This window comes from Alosa pseudoharengus, unplaced genomic scaffold (genome assembly GCF_046254945.1).
Source record: "Alosa pseudoharengus isolate Yale_2024_CS ecotype anadromous, Long Island Sound unplaced genomic scaffold, YU_APseudo_1.1 YU_APseudo_1.1_scf_15, whole genome shotgun sequence".
NCBI lineage: Eukaryota > Metazoa > Chordata > Actinopteri > Clupeiformes > Clupeidae > Alosa > Alosa pseudoharengus.
This window is the reverse complement of record NW_027468620.1, coordinates 8,957,410-8,974,892: the sequence shown is the minus strand read 5'-3', so window position 1 is coordinate 8,974,892 and position 17,483 is coordinate 8,957,410. Positions and strand designations below refer to the sequence as shown.

The 17,483-nt window shown below is 43.6% G+C and overlaps 1 protein-coding gene across 4 annotated transcripts in view; it reads left to right on the top strand.

The window, feature by feature from the left end:
• The window catches only part of anapc1 (anaphase promoting complex subunit 1), a 57,193-nt gene extending 40,079 nt beyond the window's left edge, over positions 1-17,114 (top strand). For 3 of the 4 annotated variants that reach the window (XM_076285449.1, XM_076285448.1, XM_076285450.1), the window contains exons 39-48: positions 3,321-3,407; positions 3,856-3,973; positions 6,500-6,577; positions 9,022-9,089; positions 10,120-10,243; positions 10,807-10,899; positions 13,158-13,244; positions 13,706-13,931; positions 16,022-16,156; positions 16,745-17,114. In XM_076285449.1, coding sequence (XP_076141564.1) covers positions 3,321-3,407; positions 3,856-3,973; positions 6,500-6,577; positions 9,022-9,089; positions 10,120-10,243; positions 10,807-10,899; positions 13,158-13,244; positions 13,706-13,931; positions 16,022-16,156; positions 16,745-16,872 — 1,144 coding nt within the window. In that variant the 3' untranslated portion in view covers positions 16,873-17,114. The remainder of the gene's footprint in view (positions 1-3,320; positions 3,408-3,855; positions 3,974-6,499; positions 6,578-9,021; positions 9,090-10,119; positions 10,244-10,806; positions 10,900-13,157; positions 13,245-13,705; positions 13,932-16,021; positions 16,157-16,744) is intronic. The other variant, XM_076285451.1, reaches the window with a different exon arrangement.
• Positions 17,115-17,483: the final 369 nt, after the last annotated feature.

The window sequence follows — 17,483 nt, the reverse complement described above, 5'->3', positions numbered from 1 at the left end:
GTTATTTACTGTAGGCTGCGCAAACCACAGGGCAAGCCTGCATTCGAGGCCTTCTGTTGAAGAATTTTAATATAAGGCCTGCGCTAACAGTAATCCTCCTGCCCCTGATAGGAATACCACAGCTGTGGATATGTGTGGAATGTTCAAGTAATAACACAATCCAATGTGTGTCTCAATTGTCCCCCGCTGACCACCTCACACATTTCTCTAGATTTTGCAACGAATTTACATGACACAATGCCATAAAATATGCCAGTTTTAGGACACAGAATAATGTTTGTAATGATACCAGTTAGGCCTACGTTTAACAGTAACAAGTGTAATGAGATATTCATTGTCGAAGGTGCATGGTCAAGTGAAATTCTTACTTTGGAAAACAAACATTTGCCGATATCATCGCCGATCATCAGAATATTGCTCTGGACTGCAGGTAACTTGTTAACCCAGTGGTTCTCAAACTTTTATTTAATTCCCCACTTTGATCAAGGGGCATGACTGATGATAGTGGAGATAACGTGTTATCCCGAGGCCTTTGCCAGTCAGCATCTCCGACGGTAGTCTACCCTATTAAAAACAGGCTATAAGTTTTCGATGTCCCAAACGGAGAGACATAGGCTACTTTATTGTTTTTAACGATCTCTATGCTACTCACAAAAATGTAGGCATGGGGACATGATGAAGTAGGCTATCCAACTGTCGTGTGTTAAATTATTGTGATTACGAGCCAGTGGTTTTCAAACATGCGTGACTCGGACATCTAACTAAATGCAACAGGCTCATATCGTCCTCGCATTCGCAAAATGAGGACCAGTGTTTTGTCAAATTGCAAATAGCTATTCGTTTTAACGAATTTTATGATAGTATGCTTTTTGTATAGGCTACTATCTTAATCTTGGAATATCGGGAGGGAAGTGGCGCGTCTGCAGTCAGCCAAATATGAATGTAATTCTGCGGCATAAAGCAGATGTATTTGTTTATTGTACAGAAAAATAAAAATGACATGTCAAGCAGTCAATTGACTACATTGCAGTCAAGAAGTAGGGCAAATTAAGACACTGTTTTGATTTGCGTAGTTGCATTGCCCCCAACACTGACAATAACATAGCAGATTTCAATTTTCGCTACCACCGTGTAGTCAAGCCTTAAGCCATACCCAAGTAGCCTTAATCAAGGTAATGTTTAATTATGCATGATTTATTTTGTTATTGAATTCGTAGGCTGGGATTCCTCTCGGTAACAATTATGTTTGGTAGCCTCCTGCTTTTTCAGAAGGGGCGGCAGTCAGGCTACTGACAGAGCGATGTACAGTGGCAGAGCGACTCACAGTGGCTGAAAGTGGTACTAAAGCTTCACGCAGCTTCACGCCTCGTAATGCGCGACTGAAGTGGCCATTTGAAAGCGATGCCCACTGTAGATACACATATGACGCTAGGGAGACCCCATGCACAGGACGCATGGGTGGTTGACCCCAAGTGACCGTCCACACACATGTATGCAGAAGCATAAAGAAATATATACATAAATACATACACGCTTACACATAAGCCCCATGCATACATGCATGCACAGGATGCTGCAGGGATGTGGCTATCCATGGATATGTATGCACAAGCATGTACACAAATATATACACGCATTCACAAATCTAAACCCACATACATGCTTACACACATACACATGTACACACATATGCATACACAAGTATATACACACATGCATGCTTACACACATATGCACATGGAGACATACTGATGCATAAATACACACATAACACTTTACACGGTTCCAGTGGTGTTGCTGAATCTAGGTATTTTAGTTATGATGCATGTGCTGTAACACACATCATCACATATACATTCACTCATACAGTATGTGCACACGTGCACGCACGCACACTTATATCTGACAGATGAGTATACATTCTGATCATTCACACTCCCAGAGGGTTGTGTAACTGTTTATTGCCTCCACTTTTATGCCTCCACTATGTTATTTGGTTTGTGCCCTCTCACACATATTTGACATGCTTCTTCAACCGTCAGCTCAGGTCATGTGACTGAACTGAATCTTGCAAAATGCATGTGTATGTGCAGCATCTCCCCTAACACAAATTTCCACATACCTCTCCCATACTGCTGCATTAGGACACTCAATACTGAGTATTGAGAAACCACAGATACCAGGCACACACAGACACACACACACACACACCTCTCACGATTGTGCCAGAGGGTTGTATTTTACCAGGCAGAGCCCACAAGGCTGGCTCTTCTCTTGGCAAACTGAGGCGCTCTGGGCTTCAGCTGTCCTGAGCTCAACCCCTCTGACAAGCCGCCGCGTAATTTCTTCTCTCATGTCCACAGCTGCACATACATATAAGCATGTCACTCAAGAGCGGCTCTATGACTGCCTTGCTGCCTTATGCAGGTTGTATGCTGCCCGTGCCCTCGTGTCTGTCTGAGCTTAGAAGCGTGGCTGCACTCGTCTCTCGTCTGCTGTCTCGTTCCCTTTTTTCTCTCCCTCCTCTCATTTTACTCCCCCTCTTTTTCCATTTCACATGTGCCCGTCTTCCTGGAAATCGGTGTCATATTTCTGTATCTGGAGCGTGACCAACCCCCAAACTTGGCGTCTTGGTGGTTTATGAGCATTTCTGTATTCAAAACACCCCCCCCCCCCTCGCTGCGATGTTATTGTCACACCTCTGGCAGTGTGTTCCTCGTGACTGTCGTCACAGTGACTGGTTTTGAGTGGTAGCTGGTAGGCAGAGATGGGAGCTCTTGAGCTGGCATATCCAAAAGGCTCGCTGAGAGGAGACTTTGACCCCTGACAACCTCCCCGACAAGTGCTGCTCTTCAAAACCAGCACCACAGGTTGAACCCTCTGGAGTAGCCACTTCAACTCCATTATATTTAAGTGACCGATTTAAGACCAGCGCTGATGTCGTCATTAAACAATAGGCCGGTAATTTCCCCTCAGAAATACAGCTATTGTGCCAAATGCACTAACATTTTTGCTTTTTTTTTTGTTCACGTAGGCCCTATGATGCATCTATTGTGTGTGCTCTGGTTCGTTATGCATGTTTGTTTTCAAACCCCTTGACTGTCTACACTCCAAACTACTCATAACGGAGTATCTGGTTCACGTTTTGATCTCGTTTCTGCTTCTTACAGGTGTCGCTATTTCCCAGTCTCTACTGGAGGTGTCACTTTCTGTTGCCTCTTTCATCCTGTCATTTTATTTCACTTTCTGTGTGTGTGTGCGTGTGCGTGCACGCGCCCATATGGTGTGTTTCTAACTTTGCCCTGCTGTTGCGTTCACAGGTACACCCTGAGCACGTCCAACTCGGCCATCGCTGCGCTGCTCTGTGCACTCTACCCCCACTTCCCCGTTCACAGCACCGACAACCGGTAAGCAGCCCAACATTACCCGACCCCACGCCACTTCAGATACACACTTAACGGGAGATCTCTCTTTGTGTGAGGGCCAGAAATGTTGCTTTAGTAATAAAAGTACTACAGTTTACTACATAATTATTACACTTTAACCTGTATGTGGATCTATGCCCAGAAATGAACGCTCTTTCATAGATAGATGGATAGATGGATATACTTTATTGATCCCCAAGGGGAAATTCAAGGTAATTCATAATTCATACTACCAGCTTTTCCCTGAAATGTTTAAGAACATTTCCTTCATGGAGTCATGAACTGGGTTGATATTCTGGAAAACCTGTAGTCCCAATTATCCCACTCAAGCCCTGTGTCTATGTGTGTGTGTGTGTGTGTGTGTTTTTGCATTGATGGACATGTAGAACTTTATTGTCTTGTGACTTGTGTGTGTGTGTGTTTCTGATAGATACCACCTCCAGGCCCTACGGCACCTCGGGGTCCTGGCTGCGGAGCCGCGTCTCCTTGTGCCAATGGACGTGGACACTCTTAAGCCCTGCCACGTCTTATTGGACGTCACCTACAAGGTAGAGCCACTATCCTCCCGCATGCCCGCATACCCAGAATGGTTGCTGCAAGGCCAACTGACATACATTTATTAGTTGGGGAATGCAGATGTTTTTCAGTTTGTAATGAATTTACATGAATGTTCTACATTGTCTGTGTGTGCGTGTGTGTGTGCGTGTGCGTATGTGTTTGTTTCCATAGTTGGAACTGATAGAATAACTAGAGGAAAGCATGACACTTTTTGCTGGCTTTGTACTCTGCCTACTTATCAGTGACATTAGGGTCCAGCTTGCTATGTGCTATAGGCTTATTCGATCTACGTAATAACCAGGTAATAACGTTCGCAGCGGCCATTTTGTTGATATAGAAAATGCATAGGTGGGTCTATTTAATGCAGCTGTCAATTGACAAGCGCGACAGCGCCGGTATGATCGCTGTAGGCTATTTATTTATTTGTACAAAATGTAACGTGATGGTAGGCCTATGTTGTGCAATAGGCCTAGGCTACAGGGCAGGCCGTTCTAACAACAGCAAATAGCCCTAGAGTCACCCACTGCCTACCTGTCAACTTTTTTCCAGCTGTCTTCCTGTTTTAATATTTTCCCGTAAAATATCCCATATTTTATTACTTTCATAACATTAGCCCCATCGGACTTGGCCGTCTCTTTACTGTTGTCCTGTACCCCCTGCCTTTCCAGCGAAAATATGTTTTTAAAGCATCGTTTTGCTTGAGTGATCAGAACAGTGTGGGAGAGAGCACGATTTGACGCCAATCTCATTAGAACTAGTAGCTTAGCTTCACACCTCGTTTAATTAGTGCAGCAGTTTTGTAGTAGGCCTACGAATTCTTGCTCTCAGCAGAGGGATAGCAACAGAAAGACGAATGTTGAAATTTCCCTGTATTTTGGGTGAGTAACCCGGAAAATCTCCCTTATTTTCGTTGCTCAATGTTGACATGGTCAGAAAACGAGAAGAGAATGAGACTGAGAAGTAGTCAGCGCAGGAGAGACTTGTGGATACATAGGATAAATAGCCTAGGCTAAACTTACAGCCAACTCCTCACATCGCCATTCGCCATTATTATATTTGTATTATTAATACTATATTATTGTCCTCTGTGGGCTTAAGTTAAATACGTTTTAGACAGCGCAGACAGCTGCCCCTATGCAATGCGGAGACATCAGCAGTATAGCCTGATGTAGTCGCCTACCGTAGATTACCTTTGGACATAATTGCATTTGCATAGATAGCATTGCTAGGTAGGCAATGTTAGCCAACGTTTACAGTAGCCTATAGGCTAATATATTTATTCATGATGCGCCCTTTTCAGCTTGTCTTAGTGGCAGGGCAAGTGGCAAATAGTAGGAACAAACTCAGCGGAGAAAGATATCAGTAGATACTTCTGATTTGTATAGTGTTTTGTTCACTTGGATTTTGGAAATGTTACAGAGAAATATGTTAGCCCTTTCTGCCTCCAGACATGTAGTTGCATCTCCTGTAGAAGTTATCAGACAAAAACGATCACTGACTAACCCACTTTAAACTACTTTAGCAAAGTCCTTGGCTGCAGGTTGTGAGCAACAGGCAAACGCAAGATACAATTGCAGTCCAATGAGATGCAACTTTATTCTCTGCGATCATGGCAATGTTAGACGATGTCGTTAGTGGAACAAATATAAGTTCGCCGACCTTGACTCAGGCGACTTGAACGCTTGTCCCCTTCAGCTGCGACGTGTGCCGATGTATGAACAAGACAGTTAGGCTATAAATAAATATCGGGGTAATTTACAGTTGACCATAATGACGGATCTTTACTTAATGCTATTAGATATGGGTCCATACGTTTATTTACTTATATTGACGAGATGAAGCCGTTAGGCTACTGTGCTCTGCTCAGCTCAAATCTACGCGCTACAGGCGATTGTCACGGAATGTCATATCAACAATATGGCCGCGGCAGTGTTTGCGAATAAGCCCTATAGGCTAAAGATTTACGTTTTGTCTATATACACAGACAAGATAATATTGTGTGTGTTATGATTGGCAGATATAATCTCTTTTGTTTTCCACTTGGCGCAGTGGGCCAAACCACCTGCAGTGTGTTCAATGCATAATGACGCAGGTGAAAACACAGGAACAAATCTGCCATGTTATGCCCACATGAGGCTGGCAGGCATGGTCCTACTGCTGGTCCTCCCAGCGTGACCCGGGGGGATGCCGAGCGTCACTGTCTGCTGAAGTGCTTCAGTGCGGCCAGAGGGCCGGTCGGCCCCTTGAAGGGCAGCTGAAGGTCGTCGCCAATGGAGTCCTGTCCAATACCCTGCCAGCGTTGGCAGACGCTGCTTTTTTCAATTAACCGAATGATGCAAACAGAGGGAGGGAGAAACACTGTTCATAGTTATTAACGACGCTCGACCTCCCCTGTGTACGCACGCACACACACACACACACTTGTCACAGTGTGACATAAAGCTCGCTGTTGCGTCGGTCTGCACATGTAACTGTCTTTACAGCATTTGCAAAATGTCTTTGCTCATCTCTTTCAGGACACTAAATGGTACGATGAGGTGACTGTTGAGTTGATGGCGCCAACCTTGTTGCCAGAGCTACACCTTCTTAAAGAGGTAGGTTCTTTTTAAGGGAGCACACCAGAGAGCTCTACTCTACCACCATATAGTCAGTGTAGTCAGGCAATAAGTAACAAGTATGTAAATGCATGAAAATGAAATGGGGGGAGGGGAGGCTTACAACAACTCTTAACTGGCAATGATAAATACACAAAAGACACATTAAACAAATTAAGGCTTCAAGTAAATTGAGGAAAATGTACAAAAATGTACAAGTTCATGTTCATTACAACCAAAACAGCATAAAACATGAACATTTGTTTACATCTTTAAAAACACTATTTACATATGTGTGTTAGGGCTGCAGCTATCGATTATTTTTGTAATCGATTAATCTAGCACTTTATCGATCGATTAATCGATTAATCGGATACATTTCTTTTTGCATTTTTAAACAACCAAAACAAATAATGCATAACGAAAATGACATGGCTGTAAAATGATCAAGCAATTGGCACAAAGGTATTTATTCTAACTCCAACATTTGGCTCCAAAACTAAGCCCATTTATTGCAATTTACCCATTTAGTGTTTATAAGTGCCAGTGCCAACAATTAAACAATGTTCAAAATGCTCTCTGTAAAATTGCAGCCTCTTGTGCATGACTTAGCTGGGCGAACAAAGCTGTCCATACTATGTTGTGAAGTGCTGGGAGGGAGAAGAGGGAAAGCTATTTAATGTATTAATATGCACAACAAGTTTCATGCTGTAATCTAGACCTGACATCAAAGTAAATCTCTTGTTTTATGTAGATTTCTACACCTGCAGAACTTACCATTAGGCTACTAACAAATAATTTTACCATTAGGCTACTAAAAAATAATTTCTGGGGTGAGCCTATTTGCTATGGTAACCTAGCAACCTGTGTGTGTGTGTGTGTGTGTGTGCAGTGCACGCGTGCGGTGCGTGAGGGAAGATGAGGGTGCATGCATGTGTGTATAAGAAGGGGTTCTTTTTTAGGCATACTGTCTTGCAATTGAACGTGAATAAGTTTACTACTTAAAAACATCAAAGCTAAACATTATATCACGACATCGCTACAAATACAGTATGTGATTAAAATCAGCCAACATCAATGTAGGCGGCTACGTAGATAGATGATAGATAGGCTAGATCAGTGGTCCCCAAACTTTTTCTTCCGAGGGCCAGCTCACTATGCCTGGCTCTAAGAGAGGGCCAGAGACTCGGAGTATATTAGTAACCATAAATAGCTTAGTGCTGTGAACAACAGCAGTCTACCTTAGTTGAATATTCCATTCCATTTAATCATAGGCTGCAATTTAATACCATTGTTAGCTGTGTTTATATTGCAATCATGCCATATCAGTGTAAAATGTAGCTCAAATGAAATAATACTAATAAAAAAAATAGCATTCCCAAAAGTATTAGCAGGGAGTCCCAAAAGTGTATTTTATTCAAAATGTGTGAACTCTGAACTCTGTGTCTTTGCATACACAGCTCAAGTTGTGAACAAGCAATATCCTACAAATAATTTGAAGTTCTCAAACTATGAGAGTTTTATAAAGTGCTGGCAAAAACATCTGAAATTACCACTTTCACTCACCTGATGAGAACTTTGTGAATTTGTATGAACATTTGAATGAGTGAATAAAAAATAGAAATAATTATCCCAGAAAGTCCCAGAAATATGACTTGAATGACTTGAAGTTAGTTAGTTATTAACAATTAATTGATAAACTTGTAGAATACTTTGAGCACTGATGCAGTCAGCATAGGCCTCTTACATTGTTTGCAGGTAGGTAGGCCTACATTTCATTCCGTTTTCGATGGCAAACGCGAAACAGCGCCAAAACAACCACCAGTGGACAAAAAGAGTATTACATGTGTACTGTTAAGACTCGCCATAGAGAATGAATGGGGGAAATTATGGAGGTTATAGTTTGACGATGTCGTACTGCCATGCGGGCCAGATGCTATATACCACGGACATGTTTTGGGGGGCCACCCAAAATGAGGTGGCGGGCCGTATCCGCCCCGCGGGCCGTAGTTTGGGGACCACCGGGCTAGATAGATTGATAGATAGCCTACTTTATTGATGCTTGGTGAAACAGCATGGAGTGGATGTTTTCGGCTCAGATGCTTGTTCTTTTCCTTTTTGATTATGTAATGATCCCAAAACTTTACTTAAAAACTTTAGACATTCTCTGCCATTTATGGACATCTTGACTCCGCCATTGCGCCAGCTAAATTCAGAATGTATCACGATTCACGCGCTAGTGGTGTGCTTCCTGAACAACGGTCCGTGTGGAACAATCAGATCCCTGCGCGTATAGTGCGCGTCATAGGAATTTAACGAGGCTTCGAGGCAGGGTTTTTGCCTCGAGTAATTTTTGTAATCGAGTTATTCGAGTAACTCGATGAATCGTTTCAGCCCTAATGTGTGTATGTTTGTCTGAATGGTTTGATGTGCTTTGTGTGCAGGTCAGAGTCAAGGGCCCTCGCTACTGGGAACTTACCATCGACATGAGCAAAGGCATTCAGCATCTCCAGTAAGGCTTGATCAATAACGTGTGTCATCTGTGATGTCTGTTCGTTTTAAGGCTGCAAGCAGAGCAGACCCCCCCTGATCAGATATCAGAAACCACAACAAGGTTCCCCTCAGGCGCAGCTGCGTAACGTCAGTGTGTGAAAGGGTGCAGTTGAGGCGTCTGTGTGTGTGTGTGTGTGTGTGTGTGTGTGTGTGTGTGTGTGTGTGTGTGTGTGTGTGTGTGTGTGTGTGTGTGTGTGTGTGTGTGTGTCATTTTACGACAATTTTCTCTGACTGTTTGATATCCCTGTCTGTTACTTGTTACTAGGTTTGGTTTGTTTGGCTCACGCTAATTCAGTGTTTCTCACAACTTTTTCAGACCAAGGACCACTTAACCAATAAAAAAAAAGTTGAAGAACTGTTTGGATTTACATACAAGTTGGTTCAATATTGCAAACAACTCATCTATATTATATTTTGCCACGTCTGCTCGCAGACCACTTAGTGGATAGTTAGGATAGTTTGCGGAACACCAGTGGTCCCCGGACCACACTTTGAGGAACACTGCGCTAATTACATGTTTATATACTAGAATGGTTGTTCCTGTCAGTCATTTTGTTGTTGGGAGGTCTGATTAATCTGGACTGGGTTGTTATCTGTGTTGTTTATATTCATGAATTCATCACAATATTTTGTTCCACTTGTTCCTCCATTCCATTTTATTGTTCCATTGTGTCTGTGTGTGTTGTTTTCATGTTTGTCATGGTTTTGTTTGACCTGGTTGTCTTGCATATCTATGTGTGTGTGTGTGTGTGTGTGTGCGTCTGTGTGTGTCATTTTCATGTTTGAGATGTTTTTGTTTGATTGTCGTGTGTGTGTGTGTGTGTCTGTGGTGTTTTTTATGCTTGTGATGGTTCTCTTATGACTTATTTGTCTCGCCTACCTGTTTGTATCTTTGATGTTTCATCCTGTCTGGTTTTTCTTTGACTGTCATATTTCTTTTGCATTGTCATATGACCGGCTTAGACTCACAGCATCTCTGCCTTGTGCAGGTCCATTCTCTCCAGGGACGGGGTTCTGTATGTGAAGCTACGGGCGGGCCAGCTGCCCTATAAAGACGACCCGCTGGGTCTGAACAGTCTTCTGGCACCCAACCCCGATGTAAGCTCCTTTAAGGTGTGTGTTTGTGTGGCCCTTCAGCACCAATACACACAACAACACAAAGTTACAATCATAATAATAAACATAATAATAATCATATTCATCACCATCATCATAATTATTATCTTCATGATAATTAGGATAATAATGATGTGGGGTTTTTGCGATGCCTTTTTTAAGATTGCTTTCAACCAGTACTGCTTATTGCAGCTTTTAATTGAGAGGGGATGTGGGAGAGGAAGAAGCTGGTAAACAAAAATCTTCCCCCTTGTAGTTGTACCACTTTTCCTTTTTTTTTACAAACAAATCAGCCCAGTGTATACAGGGCTGTTTGCAATGGCCCCTGATTGAGTTGTTCTCAGATCCATGATTTACATTAGCTTTTTAATCAACATCAAACCACTGTTTGGCATTCAAAATGAGAGAGAGAGAGAGAGGGGAAAACATGTCTCCATGGAGTGAAACCAAATGGCCACAGCAGAACAGTGTAGGGGGATGTAGGGGGTGGTTGGAATGAGTCGGAAAAAGTTGCGCAGCGCGGCCCTGACACCTGACGCTTCCTCTGTCTTCCTACACAGCCTCAGGCCATCTCGGCCTTCACCTCCGACGCGGCCTTGCTCTCCTTTGCCGAGTACTTCTGCCAAGCCTCCTCTGGCAGTGCTGCCAAACATGTGAGTAGGAGTCTCTCAGCCGCAGTGTTGCTTTGCTGCTGGAAGTGCATTCTTTTGTATTCACATTCATTCACTCAATAGATGCTTTTATCCAAAGCCACCCAAGACGATGATACCCAGGGCACATTTTTGAGTGTTGAGATAAATGATTTTATTCAGACACTTTCTCATTGATATGGGACAACAGATTTTTATTTGGAGATCTTTAATCATCAGTTGCCATCATCCAGTCAACATTAACCCTTAGAACCCGATTGATGCCAAGTGCGTCAAAAAACACACCCTTTCTTCTCTGTTACATTGCTCCAGAACGGTTAATCGCAGCGAGATGAAACCTTTATTGCACGACAGAGCAGAAGTGGGGCTTTCCAACGAGACTACACACTTGTCTGTACGATCAAGTATGAAAATTTAAAAAAATCATGAAATTAAATCAAATTGCATCATATTTACAGTCTATACTTCTCTGCATTCACCTGCACACACATTACTCTAGTTTGAATTACTCGCGAACCCGTGATCGCATCGATATGGCAAGCATATCAGATGAAAGAGGGGGCACAGGGCTATCCATTGGTACCATGTTTATCGATCCTTCTGGCTTATAAAATCAGACGAAGTGACTGCAAAATAATAACGTCATGTACACAAACCAACGCTGCACACTCATTACTCTCGTTTGAATTACTCGCGGACCCGTGATCGCATAGATATGCCACGCATGTCAGATGAAAGAGGAGACTCAGAGCTATCATTTGATACCAAGTACATCCTTCTGGGTTATAAAACAGACGAAGTGACAGCAAAATAATAACTTCATATAGCTGGACTTACCCCACGTTTTTGTCTGTTCTTGTGGCAAAGCATGTTTATAATCCAATGCTATCATGTGTTTCTCTATGGCAAAGCATGTTCATATTCCGGTTTTGAGATCCTAGCAAATTCCTGCATGGCATCCAATTCAAGGCTCACATTGCATCCCAATTTGTTCAACAAATAAACACCTTTTTTGCCTTTACTTTGTTCATGGCAATGCAGTAAAGAGTTGAGAATTATTATGACTGCATACACACAGGCACGCAGGCTAACACGCAACCTCGGGTCAAGTCAGGTCAGATCAGTTCGTGTCACAGATATGGAGCGCAGAAAGGTCATTTTTCATCACTAAATAAAAAATGGCATTTATTTCCGTAAATCACACAGCAAATATTTCTGTAAATTGCTCAGCCCCAGAGTATCCCTCCAACATGGCAATTATATTGCCCGATTCAGGACAGTCTGCCCTACACACACATGAAATGCATGTAGAGCTGTGAGCTTGCTGTGTTGAGATACATGTCGAAATATAAGAATTTTTATAATACACTTTTTATATTTTAATTCTTTAAAAATCAAAATAAAATCAATGCTAGTATTAATACATGAAATGATGGCAGATCTGAATAGCCTAAACTCTCCTGAAAAAAACAATATATAATATATGTGTGTGGCACTTACAATGACCAGAATAAATCCTTATGAATAAAGGTAGTGAAAATGCCCTAAAAACAGCTTAGGGTTCTAAGGGTTAAGAACCAGTCATGTGATTGCCCACTAACATTTCTCAAAAAAACATCTCACCTTTACAGTATAACACAAACATTTTCCTGTGTGTGTGTGTGTGTGTGTGTGTGTGTGTGTGTGTGTGTGTGTGTGTGTGTGTGTGTGTGTGTGTGTGTGTGTGTGTGTGTGTGTGTGTGTGTGTGTGTGTGTGTGTGTGTGTGTGTGTGTGTGTGTGTGTGTGTGTGTGTGTGTGTGTGTGTGTGTGTGTGTGTGTGTGTGTGTGTGTGTGTGTGTGTGTTCCCTGGAGACCTTACCCATGACATTGGTGGTTTTGGTGCCTTGCTCTTCTAGATAAGCTTCAGGAGGAGTCACTGCCTTGCAGGGCAGATAGTGATACCCCAGTCTTTTATATGGAACTAGGTCACATTGGGGTGGGATGGACTGTTTATGGTTGTTCAAATATGCGCTGTGTAATGCGAACTGGGGGAGGTAAGACACCATGAGGGCTGTTTTTCCATTAGGTCCTTCTTTCCACCCACACACACACACACCGACACACACACTGACACACACACACACACACACACAAACAAGAACTAATAATTTCCAAGACTGCATAGCCAGATTTCCCTCAGTATTCAGCCAGATGTCCCTCAGTAGTTCCTATTAGGTATGTTTGCTCATTGCTTGTGTCTTTCCCCCTCTCATGTCCACAGAAGCAGGCCTTATTCTCCGCCATCCTCTACGAGTGTGTGACTCAGGAGAACCCCGAGATGCTGTCCACATACATGGCCATTGATCAGGTGAGGGTGCACATCTTCAAAGTTGTCCCAAATCAGTTCTCCCGCTTTTCCTTTGGGATTAATGAAGTATCTATCCATTTCTCGTCTCAAACACTGCCTGCTGAGTGACAGCTGTCTAGTGGTTTGATTTGTGAAGTGAGAATCGGTGTAGTGGTGTTATCCACATTTAGGTGTCAGGTATGGTAATGAACCATAATTTGACATGTTACCTTACTGTTGTAAAATAGTCAAATATTAGGAACATTTTCCGCGTAAATGTCATCGTTAATCCAAGTTCTATCTGATACCAGTTTACCTGTGCATGTGAGCTTCTGCATATTGGTGCATATATGTTCTGGTGTTATTGCATGTTTTCCCCATGACCGAGCACATGTTTCCAGCCATGACACTGGTATGTTGGAATGTATGTTTTTATGACCGTACACGTGTGTGTGTGTGTGTGTGTGTGTGTGTGTATGCAGGCGGTGTGTGCGATGGAGCGGAAGGAGGTGAGCGAGACGTTCTCTCTGGGCCAGATGAAGCTGGTTCTGGAACTCTGCGAGAGCCGCGTGATGCAGCATCGCCTGACTGCACCGTCGCTGTCCCACAGGAAGGGCCGAGGGCGGGGCCGCGGCCTGCTGCTAAGCTCCGAGTTCCTGCCCGTCATGAAGAGCGCTGCGGACTCCGACCTCGATCGCTGGTTGGCTGGTGAGGGACACTCCCACTGAGAAACATTCTGCTCGACTTAAAGATGTTTGCACACTGCCCAGACAGACGCCAACTAACTCCAACAAACACCAACCACTGGGGCAGTGGGCACCGTCAGTCTGTGTTTGTTGGATGGGGTTGTCGAGTTTGACATGTCCTATAGTCAGTCTAAAGACTTTAACCAACTACTACAGCCACCTGTAGAATGTTGGGGCTTGTTGGGCATTGTCTGTGCAGTGTGCAGGTCACGCTTATTTGTGACACCAAGAATAGTGTAGTCTAAACCAGAAAGACCTCATATCTTCCCTTAGCGCCTTAGGAATTGCCATAAATTGTTGACTCAGGGAAAGGAATGTGTTTTTATGGGCCAAGTATGTTTGTACACACAAGGAATTTGGCTCCAGCTGGTAGTATCTCTTACTGTATACAGAAAATATATAATGACAGGACACTATACAATGAGTTGTGTTAACTGCTACCTAAGGTCTCCTCCGCATTGTAGCTTGAATGTTGTTCCTCATTTTTTGAGTCGCTTTGGATAAAGGCGTCAGCTAAATGACTAAATGTAATTTAATGTAAATGTAGTATACAAATAGCCTACATAGCTGGCTCCGCTCCAGGGTTGCCAAGTTCAGACTACTCCTCTGTCTCCTCCACAGGCAGGCCATTGTGCTGCACAGACACGAGTCATGGTAGTTGGCAGTTGGCACCATCAGTGACTTGAATGCCTTTTGCGAGAGTGTAATTTACTGTGTGGCACCACGGAATTCCGATGTGTGACGCCATGCTTTACAGGCAAACATGCAAATCTGCTCAGTCGTGGTGCTGAGATATGAGAGAGTGTGCGGAGAAGTTTATGGGTCGCACTCTGGCAGATCAGGAAGGGGTTCTTGTAAGGAGAGTGTGGGTTGTTGATGGAGAGCACTGGAAGAAGGCAGTGTTCTTGTCCTGGTTTGTTAGACATCTTTTCCTCCTCTGTCCGTCTGGGATGGGCATGTGGATTTTTTTTTGAACATTCTAACAAAAGGTTCTATTCCGCAACAATTTTAAGGTTATAAAATGACATGTGGAATTTGATGAACCCAGATGTTCTGTAGAACGTTCATTTTACATACAGCTATCCCTTCACACTGGTGTAACAGCACTGTATGTATAGCTGTGGTACAGTAAGAGGATTTTACCATAGAGTATTTCAGCAAATGAATGAATATCACTAATTGCACATAGCTTTGGGAGAGGATCACATCAGCCAGCGGCAAGCGGCAGCGGCAAACGTAACGCAACACTCAGACCATAATAAGTTTTATCTCGTTCCTAAGCAACACAAACGGTTTGTCAATTGAATACGCTCACGTTGTGCTTTGAAAGTTGAACCAAGTTCAACGCTCAGCTTATTCAACACTAGCGTTATGCCAGCGTTGCCACCGTTCCGCTGCCGAACCATAGAAAACAATAGGAAACCTGCCACTTGCCGCTGGCTAATGTGGTCCCCCACTTAAAGGGTTATGTCTAGGAGTAGAGTTGTCTGAAACCCAAGTTTACGTCTGCGGCGGCACTATTCCATTTCATTGACCTGCATACTGTAGCGAAGGGAGAGTGCAGGGACCCCACGCGGTCTTGAACCCGGGTCTGCTGAGCACTAAACGTGCAGCTTGACCGCAACGGCAAAGAGCCAGGCCCCCTGCAATTAGATTCAACTTTATTAGATTCAACTTTGAATCTACAGTAATACCAAGGGGCCTGGCTCTTTGCCGTATGGCAGTCAGAGTGCATACTCAACTGTAGTGACGGCACTCCGTCACACATACTGTACACTGAATACAGTGCCTCTTGATGTACAAAATGGTATTGCAATAGATTGTGGTCAGACGATAGCTGTTTTGAATGCTAGCTTTAGTGGTTATGTCAGCAACACAGAGCCGTTTTTAACGTTTACATCAAAACTGTTATATAGTCACATTCTCTAGCCATTTCTAATGTATTATGTACGTTTTAAACCAAAAATACAAATACATACACACAGCCCCTTTTAATGGCTTGTTACTGTTAAGTGATGCTGAGCTAATGTGATGGTGGCTTTCCCTGGGCAGGTAACAGCCACGTGCTTCGGGCATACATGAGTGGCCAGCCTCTTGACGAACACACAGACACCAACATGCTGGCCTGCTTCCTGATCTACCACTCCCTCCCCAGCCTCAAGAAAATGGCCTCCGCCCACCTCGAAGGTAAACACACAGTTTTTAACTGCATAGCGTTGACAACCAATGTTAAAGTTACAGTCCACCATCATGGTTAAAGGTTTTTGATATTTGAGTTCAGTAACAGCCAAGCATATTATTGCATCGGAGCAGCGCCACCGACTGAGAATCGATCTACCCCGGTTTGATTTCCGCCGCTGCGAGTACGTGTCGCTTTGTATAAAAGCGTCTGCTAAATATCAGTCAACTATATATACTCTTTTGTAGGGAAATTTGGTCTCTGCATTAATCCCAATCTGTGAATTAGTGAAACATACTCAGCACACAGTGAACACAGTGAGGTGAAGCACACACTAATCCCGACGCTGTGAGCTGCCTGCTACAGGGGCGCTCGGGGAACAGTGAAGTGTTAGTGCCTTGCTCAAGGGCACTTCAGCCGTTCCTACTGGTCGGGGTGCGAACCAGCAACCCTCCGGTTACAAGTCTGAAGCACTAACCAGTAGGCCACTGGTGTGTTCAAGAGTGAACATTGTTGTTATTGATAATGTTCGACTTGTGATCGTTTCAACTCTGTGAGCTGTGCTCTTGTCTTTGTGTGTGTGTGTGTCTTTGCAGAGAGCGCATCGTTCCCGGAGCTGCTGGTGAAGTGTGGTCAGCTGGGTGTGTCTGTTCGGGCCGTGCTCAGTCTGAGGGCTCTACTGCTGGGCTCCGTCGGTGCCGGGATCCCTCAGCCGGTGCGCTGACCCCTTCCTGCCCAAACCTTCCATTCTAGACAAACGCCACCTCCCTCACGCCCACACTGAAGGACGTGTATTAACAGGTCATGCCATGTGGGAAAGAAAGAAAGAAAGAAAAAAAAATCAACGCTGCAACCTTGCAGCATGTATAATATTTATACTTATGTTTGTACGGAAAACACAAGAAAATTATAATCGCTGAGATGCTAAGAAATAAAAAAGAAACCATCTGTTTTTTAAATACTGAAGACCTCAGCCTTTTCTGTACAGGTTCTGTGAGTCACCTGACGCCGGTGTTTTGTACTTGTTGCCTGGCGCACAGTTGTTCAGCATATAAGCTTCACAGGCGCATTCCTGTTCAAATGAAAAACATCCCTCAGCAAATAAGCCTCATCCCACGCTGTGCTAAATACCAAGCTCTTCCCTCCCTTTCTGAAATAGTTATTTTTCTTTTAGCTTTGTTCCACTCCATAAGACTACAGACTCCATCCTCTCCTGGTGGTTTGTTCTCGCATTCATGGTCACCTTGACTTTTTTTTGGTCACTCATTCCTGTAATGCAGCACTTGAATTCTCTTGGGCTTCTCTCTCCTCGCTCCCTTCTGCAAGGGATAGCTG